This window comes from Bos taurus, chromosome 8 (assembly GCF_002263795.3).
Source record: "Bos taurus isolate L1 Dominette 01449 registration number 42190680 breed Hereford chromosome 8, ARS-UCD2.0, whole genome shotgun sequence".
Classification (NCBI taxonomy): Eukaryota; Metazoa; Chordata; class Mammalia; order Artiodactyla; family Bovidae; genus Bos; species Bos taurus.
In genome coordinates, this window is record NC_037335.1 from 59,974,961 (window position 1) to 59,984,608 (window position 9,648).

The 9,648-nt window shown below is 50.2% G+C and overlaps 2 protein-coding genes across 3 annotated transcripts; both read right to left on the minus strand.

Moving 5' to 3' along the window:
* Positions 1–9: 9 nt before the first annotated feature.
* On the minus strand, positions 10–2,424 carry SPAG8 (sperm associated antigen 8). Its single transcript, NM_001434923.1, has 7 exons — positions 2,273–2,424; positions 1,336–2,176; positions 1,060–1,234; positions 826–871; positions 627–741; positions 434–496; positions 10–325 (listed from the first exon to the last, which is right to left on the minus strand). The coding sequence occupies exons 1-7, from the start codon at positions 2,308–2,310 to the stop codon at positions 149–151; spliced, it is 1,455 nt and encodes a 484-aa protein (NP_001421852.1). The 5' UTR covers positions 2,311–2,424; the 3' UTR covers positions 10–148.
* Positions 2,425–4,743: 2,319 nt separating this feature from the next.
* On the minus strand, positions 4,744–7,014 carry HINT2 (histidine triad nucleotide binding protein 2). Of its 2 annotated transcripts, none has more exons than XM_024995481.2 (5): positions 6,509–6,973; positions 5,430–5,570; positions 5,228–5,332; positions 5,050–5,122; positions 4,744–4,929 (listed from the first exon to the last, which is right to left on the minus strand). In XM_024995481.2, the coding sequence occupies exons 1-5, from the start codon at positions 6,551–6,553 to the stop codon at positions 4,838–4,840; spliced, it is 456 nt and encodes a 151-aa protein (XP_024851249.1). In that variant the 5' UTR covers positions 6,554–6,973; the 3' UTR covers positions 4,744–4,837. The 2 variants fall into 2 exon arrangements, with proteins under 2 accessions (XP_024851249.1, NP_776765.1); NM_174340.2 differs by having other exon boundaries at positions 4,746–4,929; positions 6,878–7,014.
* Between the last annotated feature and the right edge of the window lie 2,634 nt (positions 7,015–9,648).

Genomic DNA, 9,648 nt, shown 5'->3' on the forward strand with positions numbered 1-9,648 from the left:
GTCTCAGGATGAGAGAGAACACTTTTTATGTGAAACCCTGTCACCAAGTACAGACCAAATTCATTTCCTCCCCACCTCTCCAGTTGAGAGAGAAGGAGATTCCATATTCCACATCTACTTCCCTCCTCAGCCCTTAGATAGGAGTAGTTCAACCCCCTCCACCACCCTGCCCCCCTCCCTGACAGGCAAGGGAAGATATTTCTCCGTGTTGGGAATAACTCTCAGGTTCAAAGGGCAACGGCTGCTCTAGAGACAAAGGCACAGGTGTTGAGAAACTGCAGTTCTTCCGGAACGGTGTGTCTAGTGTCCTGATGTTACTGACACCCTGGAGGAGTGCCAGAATGAGGACGGGGCCTGCTCTGCCCCAAGCTAGGACAGAACAGCCTCCTCCCCTCCTTTCACCCACTCCCAACAGCCGGTCACCCTCACATACCGGTAGCTGAGGTGCCCTCTCTAGCCAGAAGGTTTCAGGCTGCTCTGTATGGTAGTCGTGGATCTGTGAGGGAAATACTGCATAACTCTTGGCCTGAAGAGTTAACTCTTCAGCCTCTGGGCTGGCTGCTTTCCCACAGCCTGTCAGGACCCAGCTGTACAAGAGTGGGGGGTGGGGGTGACTGCGTTCTTACCTTTGTTGGGGCAGGAGGCCCTGCCTGCACCAGCTCCTTTTTGTAGTCGTGGTGTGTCACAGACTCGACCTCAGAGTCCTTCCTTGTGGGTTCCTGCTCTGCCTGCACCTCTTTACTACAGAGACCTGGGGAGTGTCAAGGGCATTCTCCCCTGACTTTTGTCCTCCCCCTCCCCATTTCCCTTCACCCAGCCTCTCACCAGATTTGTTGGCGCAAGAGCATCTCCAGTATGGCTTCACGCTTCCCTGGGGGAGGTCAGAGAATGGACAGAATAGAGGAGGCTGCTTAAGAAACAGGCCCAGAAGAAACAAAGTTGGGGAAAGGAGGAAAAATTGGGTTTTGTCCTTATACCCCTCAGACAACCATATGCCCACCTGATATTCCTTTTTTTCTCTACTGAACTCATTCTTGCCCATTCTCTCATGTTTCATACCTCGAATTGGCTGACAGTGGCTTTTTGGGGGCTGGTATGAGTCTTTCTGGGTGGTGCAGGAGGACGTGGGTGACTGTGGCTGCAGGGTCAGCAGTCCCCGGTGTCCGTGTCGGAAAAAGAAACTCTCAGAGCCATCCTGCATGACTGGGACTTGATCCAGGTAGTTGGTGGCTCTCTGTAGGCCCCAAGTTGAGTGACAATGATATCCTTCCTTGTACCCACCCCCATCAACTGGGGGCAGCCTTCAAGAAAAGGGAGCAGGTCAAACCTTAATACCTCCTCCTCCCAGTTGTAGAGAAGGCACTGGCCCCGTGGCAGTGTTTCACTGAGAACTGTACTCTTCCCTTCAACTTCGGGGGGCTTCCACAGCCCTCGGGCACCAGGTTCTGAGACTTTCAAAAATTTCCAGGATTGTTTCTGCGGTTCCCAGTGACAGTGGTGTTTGCAGCCGGTATAATTAGGGATAAGATCTCCCCTGGGGTTTCTGAAGCCTACAGGAGCAGAGAAGTTGAACCTAGGGCCATGGCCATGGCCTGGGCTATGCCTAGAATCAATAGCAGGACCAAGATCAGTGCCTTGACCAGAGCCACCGCCAGGACCCTGACCAGAGCCACCACCAGGACCAGGGCCATGGCCAGGACCTCGACCAGAGCCACCAGGACTACCACCAGGACCAGAACTGGAGCTAGGTCCAGGGTCAGAGCTGGAGTCAGGACCAGGGCTAGAGCTGGAGCCAGGAACAGGGCCAGAACTGGAGCCAGGAATAGGGCCACGGCTAGAGCTAAGGTCATTTGTAGTATAGGGATTCCAAGCAATATGGGAAAAATAGGCAGGCTGAAAGCCGAGTCTCCCGTGGCTTATCTTGTGGGTAAATCTGGGTCCAGTGTAGCGCTCTGTCAGACTGTCAGAGGAGGGCTCCGTGAGCAGGTTCCCATGAGAGTAGGGGGCTGGGCTCTTTGTCCATAATGCAGCTGCTCTGGCAGTGGAGGCGGCTGTGGCAGCTGCTGAAGCTGCTGCGGTTGCAGCTACCAGGGCAGATCTATGACGGCCATCCCAAGAAGAAAAGGGATCGGAACTGGACCCTAGTCCGTCCGAGCTGGGCTGTAAGTCTAAACATCTGAAAAAAAAAAAAAAGCGGCAAAGCTGTCAGAAGCACAGCAGTCTGTTAACTTCCTTGTCCCCTTCCGCCCGCAGCCAGAGCTGTGGTTCTCACCGCGACTGCGATCTGTCAGTAGACTCAGAGGTCTCCATCTTCCGACGCCAGCTACCGGGTTGCCATAGGGACGGCAAATCATGCCAGGAGACTGCGCAGAACTAGAGCTGGGCGGACGTGGAGGGTCAGGGTGCTGGCAAGTTCTCTGCGGGGCGGAAGTCTTAAACCCGCTGTGGTTTGGTATGGCTGCCTTCCGTCTGGATTCCCTTCCGCGTCAGCCCGGCTCTTAAAGTTCCGCTGGCCTCCGTACCTAAGCAGAACTTTTTGAGGTTTTCTAAGGTGGTTCTATGAGGTCGCACAGAGTCGCACACGACTGAAGTGACTTAGCAGCAGCAGCAGCAAGGTGGTTCTTCCAGTCCAGCGTTTCTCATGATGTACTCTGCATATAAGTTAAATAAGCAGGGTGACAATATACAGCCTTGACGTACTCCTTTTCCTATTTGGAACCAGTCTGTTGTTCCATGTCCAGTTCGAACTGTTGCTTCCTGACCTGCATATAGGTTTCTTAAGAGGCAGGTCAGGTGGTCTGGGATTCCCATCTCTTTCAGAATTTTCCACAGTTTATTGTGATCCACACAAAGGCTTTGGCATAGTCAATAAAGCAGAAATAGATGTTTTTCTGGAACTCTCTTGCTTTTTCTATGATCCAGTGGATGTTGGCAATTTGATCTCTGGTTCCTCTGCCTTTTCTAAAACCAGCTTGAGCATCAGGAAGTTCACGGTTCACGTATTGCTGAAGCCTGGCTTGGAGAATTTTGAGCATTACTTTAGTAGCATGTGAGATGAGTGCAATTGTGCGGTAGTTTGAGCATTCTTTGGCATTGCCTTTCTTTGGGATTGGAATGAAAATTGACCTTTTCCAGTCCTGTGGCCACTGCTGAGTCTTCCAAATTTGCTGGCATATTGAGTGCAGCACTTTCACAGCATCATCTTTCAGGATTTGAAATAGCTCAACTAGAATTCCATCACCTCCACTAGCTTTGTTTGTAGTGATGCTTTCTAAGGCCCACTTGCCTTCACATTCCAGGATGTCTGGCTCTAGATGAATGATCACACCATCGTGATTATCTGGGTCGTGAGGATCTTTTTTATACAGTTCTTCTGTGTATTCTTGCCACCTCTTCTTAATATCTTCTGCTTCTGTTAGGTCCATACCATTTCTGTCCTTTATCGAGCCCATCTTTGCATGAAATGTTCCCTTGGTATCTCTAATTTTCTTTAAGAGATCTCTAGTCTTTCCCATTCTGTTGGCTTAAAGCTCAACATTCAGAAAACGAAGATCATGGCATCCGGTCCCATCACTTCATGGGAAATAGATGGGGAAACAGTGGAAACAGTGTCAGACTTTATTTTGGGGGGCTCCAAAATTACTACAGATGGTGACTGCAGCCATGAAATTAAAAGACGCTTACTCCTTGGAAGGAAAGTTATGACCAACCTAGATAGCATATTGAAAAGCAGAGATATTACTTTGCCAACAAAGGTCCATCTAGTCAAGGCTATGGTTTTTCCTGTGGTCATGTATGGATGTGAGAGTTGGACTGTGAAGAAGGCTGAGCGCCGAAGAATTGATGCTTTTGAACTGTGGTGTTGGAGAAGACTCTTGAGAGTCCCTTGGACTGCAAAGAGATCCAACCAGTCCATTCTGAAGGAGAGCAGCCCTGGGATTTCTTTGGAGGGAATGATGCTGAAGCTGAAACTCCAGTACTTTGGCCACCTCATGCGAAGAGTTGACTCATTGGAAAAGACTGATGCTGGGAGGGATTGGGGGCAGGAGGAGAAGGGGACGACAGAGGATGAGATGGCTGGATGGCATCACTGACTCGATGGACATGAGTCTGAGTGAACTCAGGGAGTTTGTGATGGACAGGGAGGCCCGGCATGCTGTGATTCATGGGGTTGCAAAGAGTCAGATACGACTGAGCGACTGAACTGAACTAAACTGAACTGTGTTTTAGAACTAAACTAAACTGTGTTTTAGAACAGGCACAGGGCTGAGGTATCAGTCAAAAGCCTACCTTGTGTGTTTATGGAGGGACATTTTTTCAAAGCTTTTAAGGACGAAGAGGCATCAGACAAGTAGCTCAAAAGCAAAATGGTGAGACATGGGGATTAGCCAAAGGGTAGCCAGGTTTTTTTGGTGTGATTATTTCTCTTCCAGTAAAAGGCCCTCACATTGACAGTCCTCCTTACAGACCTCCCTTAGAATGTGGCTTGGCATGTAAATTGAGCAAGTCTTGGGATTCAGTCTCTTCCTATCCATTCAGGCGAATTCCTACCACTACTTTTCTAGAAGCCTGCCCCAGGTAGACCACGAGTCTTGAGCTCAGAGATATATAGGCAAATACTCCTTTACAGAATGGGATTCCTTAAGTGTCTCAGACCATAGTCAAGGGGGATCATAGTCTTGAATCAGTTTTCTTTCCTATTTGTAGTATAAATCTTCATATATTTAAGACAAGGATTCAGAATTGAGGGACAGCAAGTTTATTAGCATCACAGGGTGCCGTTTTCCCCCATCCCATCCAAACATCCAGGTCTGGGGTCCCTGGTCATTTGGTAGGTTCAACCTGGAGGCCACTGGAGCTGTCGGCCCCCAAGTACGTGAATGTGTAGGTGATACACAGACTGTGCACCCAGCTTGCCATCGTTGATCACTGAAATGGAGTTTTGGGGTGGGGGTGAGGATCATGGGAAGGTCAAAGAATGGTCACACAGAGGGGCAGGTATGAGAATTAACAGTCGAGGGAAGGGCTCAGGGGCCAAACATCACTCACCAAGTCGGTATCCATCACCCAGCCCCTCAGCCTTTGCTGTTTCCTTGGCCACAAGGAGAAGGTGTCCAAGAAGCTACAGGGAAAGGGGAGGGAGACAGGTTGCTTCATTTATAAGGGAGCAAAATTTCTAGAGGAATACAGGGCTCCCCCAGCCAAACCCTGGCCCTGTCCTTCCCACCTGTTGGTCTTCCTCTTCAGCCTGGCTAATCCGAGGAATGGGCTTCTTAGGAATGACGAGAAAGTGCACAGGAGCCTGAGGGGCCACATCCCGGAATGCGAGACACTGGGAGCAGTGACAGGCCAGAGGCCAACATGTTACTTCAACAGGCTGGATGGTATTTATGAAATTCCTAGGGGGGTGGGTCCTAAGGGCACCTCACCTGCTGGTCCTCATATAGGATGTCAGCTGGGAGGCTTCTATCCAGGATCCGGGAGAAGATGGTTGGGGCTGCTCCCCCAGGAGCTGCCTGCTGGGCCTTGGCTACTTCATCCCCATCAGTCACACCTGCAGCTCCTCGGACCTGCAGGTGGGTCAGACACACCCAAAGGAGGAAGCTGGCAATACCTCTCTCATGTACTTAGGTGGGGCTGGCAAGAGACTGGACTCTTGATGGCCATTAACTTCACCCTTCTAAGAACCTATTAGTGGTTCCCACTAAAAGAGAGAGTTCCTCACTTTCACAGTATCAGCAGCAGGGAGTAGGCCCAGATAATGCTGGGCCTGGTTATATAACAGGCAGTATTACAGTGCAGGTCTCAGCAATGCGATTGAGTGCTGCCCCTGAAGCACTAAGGAAACATATCCCTGTTCAGGGGAAAGGGTGCCAAGTGAGAACCCAGAGGCTTATGTCCTGGTTCCTATTTTACTACTTTTTTTTTGTTTAGTAGTGTGTGTTTAATTGTGAGTTTAGGCGCTCAGTCTTGTTCGACTCTTTGAGACCCCATGGACTATTGAATTACCTTAGGTAAACCTCTTCTCTCAGCATCAAATATAAAGGGGTGATTTGTATCATCTCTTAAGACTACTTTGGATCTCTTTGTTTATGTTTCCACTTCCATTACTTTTTGTCTGATCTTTATGCTGTCTTACTTGTTTTATTGAGGTTTAATACAATTGCCCTGTTTGACACCAGGGCGTCTGGGTGTCACACCTGACCTCTTAATGTGAATTTTGCCTCCAGTCTCCTGAATCAGTGGAGGGAGGAGTTGAGTGCACACAACCCCAGCCCCAGGGAACTGAGGGTAAGTCTCAGTTTCCCAGGGGCTGAGAGAAGGCTGAAGTCAGAGGTGTCACACTGTGGGAGAAAGGAATGAGGTGCATCTGACTCCTTGAATCGTTCTAGTAAACGGGGAGAAGAATGGCTCCCTCTAATTCTGCAGGGTAGGGCGGGGGGGGGGGGGGGGGGGAGGCGGGGAGGCCTTCGGTTGGCTGGGAAAGGGCAGCACATGGTGCAGTGACCTTGTGTCGACCTCGGGGCCAGGGCCTGTGTGCGGCATAGGTCATCGCCGGCTCGTTTCTCCCGCGGCGAGGTTTTAAGAGAGGCCACCTCGACCATCAGTCCGACCTCGGCGCAGAGCCCTGGAGCCTGCGCTGCGGGAGGGGCAACGTACCCCGCCGGGCACTCAGGCTGCGGTCCCGCGAGGCCTTAGGGCTGCTCTAGCCCCGGGGGGGGGGTTGGGGGGGTGCGGAGCGGGGGTGGGGTGGGGGGGTGGAGTGCGGGGCGGGAGTGGGGGGCGGGGCGGGGGAGCCGAGGAGGAATGCAGACCCCGGCCCTGGAGAGAGTCAGAGCCCGCGGGACCCCTTCCTCGCCCCATAGCCACCTCTCACCTGCACCCCCCGAGGCCCTGCCACCGCCACCGCCCGACGCGCCACGCAGAGCCCGGCGGCCAGCACCACTGCCGCTGCCATCTTTCCCTCGGCCGCGGGAACCTCCCACCTGGGCCAGCAACTCGAGCTCTGCAGCCTGTTGAGGTGGGGCGGCGGGGAGCCGGCGAGCGACTGCTATTGGCTCTGGCCGAGGCCGGAAGCGAACTCCGTCATCCCATTGGGTAGCGTTTCTGGGCCCGGCACTCCACTGGCTCCGCCGCCACGGTCGTTGCGGAATCTTTTCATCCCATTGGCTTCTTGTGCCAACTCGAGGGTGAATTTTTTACTCCATTGGCTTCGTACTCTAGTCAGAGTGAAAGTTCCTATACCATTGGGTCCCCTCACTAGTTTTCGCTGTGAGATAGTTTCTCACTCTATTGGAAGGACTGAGCCACCTAGAGGTGGGATTTTCCTCCAATTGGCTCTCAACACAAAGTCGGCCCATCTTAGGCTGCGGCTCCCGAGTAGTGGGGCTTTCACCTTACTGACACCGCCTAGTCGGGTCGGGCCCCTATTGGTGGGCTGAGAGGAAGGGGGCGGTGCTCCGTCACCTGCCGCGCAGAAGCTCATTGGCCAGTAGGAGGGCGGGGTTTGGAGAGGTGGCCACTTGGCGCTTATTGGCCCCAGGACACTAGTACCGAAGTTCCAGACCGCCGGAGTACCGGGGAAAGAAGCGGGTGGGGGACGCCCGGCGAATAGGGCTGAAAGTGAATAGGGACGTGAAAGAAAAGAAAGTGAAGTCACTCAGTCGTGTCCAACTCTTTGTGACCCCATGGATTGTAGCCTACCAGGCTCCTCTGTCCATGGGATTTTCCAGGCAATAGTACTGGAGTGGATTGCCATTTCCTTCTCCAGGGGATCTTCCCGACCCAGGGATCGAACCCAGGTCTCCCGCATTGTAGACATTTTAGTTCGCTGATTCCTAGAATGTCCACTTTCACTCTTGCCATTTCCTGTTTGACTACTTCCAATTTGCCTTGATTCATGGACCTGACATTCCAGGTTTGTATGTAGGGACGTGATCTTTTTTTAACTGGTGGGATAATTACCCAGAATTTCCCCCACAAACAGTTTCAGCCTCTTGACCATTTCAAAGGTGTTTACTTACTCGTCTGAGGGCAATTCCTCCTTAGTTTATGTGCTTGTTCACTCCAAGACTAAAAGTTCTGCAGTTTGTTTTCAGGGCGGTTTTGCATTTTTCTTTCTTTCTTTTTTTAACGGGAGGGGCAGGAGTGTCCTGTTGCACGACTAATAAGCAAAGGACTATGTGTCCAATGTCCTTTCCTGTTCAGAATAAGTGGTCCACATCCTGACAGAATGTGGTCCACTGGAGAAGGGAATGGCAAACCACTTCAGGATTCTTGCCTTGAGAACCCCATGAACAGTATGAAAAGACAAAATGATAGGATACTGAAAGAGGAACTCCCCAGGTCAGTAGGTGCCCAATATGCTACTGGAGATCAATGGAGAAATAACTCCAGAAAGAATGAAGGGATGGAGCCAAAGCAAAAACAATACCCAATTGTGGATGTGACTGGTGATAGAAGCAAGGTCCGATGCTGTAAAGAGCAATATTGCATAGGAACCTGGAATGTCAGGTCCATGAATCAAGGCAAATTGGAAGTAGTCAAACAGGAGATGGCAAGAGTGAACGTTGACATTCTAGGAATCAGCGAACTGAAATGGACTGGAATGGGTGAATTTAACTCGGATGACCATTATATCTACTACTGTGGGCAGGAATCCCTCAGAAGAAATGGAGTAGCCATCATGGTCAACAAAAGAGTCTGAAATGCAGTACTTGGATGCAATCTCAAAAACGACAGAATGATCTCTGTTCGTTTCCAAGGCAAACCATTCAATATCACAGTAATCCAAGCCTATGCCCCAACCAGTAACGCTGAAGAAGCTGAAGTTGAATGGTTCTATGAAGACCTACAAGACCTTTTAGAACTAACACCCAAAAAAGATGTCCTTTTCATTATAGGGGACTGGAATGCAAAAGTAGGAAGTCAGGAAACACCTGGAGTAACAGGCAAATTTGGCCTTGGAATATGGAATGAAGCAGAGCAAAGGCTAATAGAATTTTGCCAAGAGAATGCACTGGTCATAGCAAACACCCTCTTCCAACAACACAAGAGAAGACTCTACACATGGATATCACCAGATGGTCAACACTGAAATCAGATTGATTATATTCTTTGCAGCCAAAGATGGAGAAGCTCTAGACAGTCAACAAAAACAAGACTGGGAGCTGACTGTGGCTCAGATCACGAACTCCTTATAGCCAAATTCAGACTTAAATTGAAGAAAGTAGGGAAAACCACTAGACCATTCAGGTATGACCTAAATCAAATCCCTTATGATTATACAGTGGAGGTGAGAAATAGATTTAAGGGACTAGATCTGATAGATAGAGTGCCTGATGAACTATGGAATGAGGTTTGTGCCATTGTACAGGAGACAGGGATCAAGACCATTCCCATGGAAAAGAAATGCAAAAAAGCAAAATGGCTGTCTGGGGAGGCCTTACAAATAGCTGTGAAAAGAAGAGAAGTGAAAAGCAAAGGAGAAAAGGAAAGATATAAGCATCTGAATGCAGAGTTCCAAAGAATAGCAAGAAGAGATAAGAAAGCCTTCCTCAGCGATCAATGCAAAGAGATAGAGGAAAACAACAGAATGGGAAAGACTACAGATCTCTTCAAGAAAATCAGAGATATCAAGGGAACATT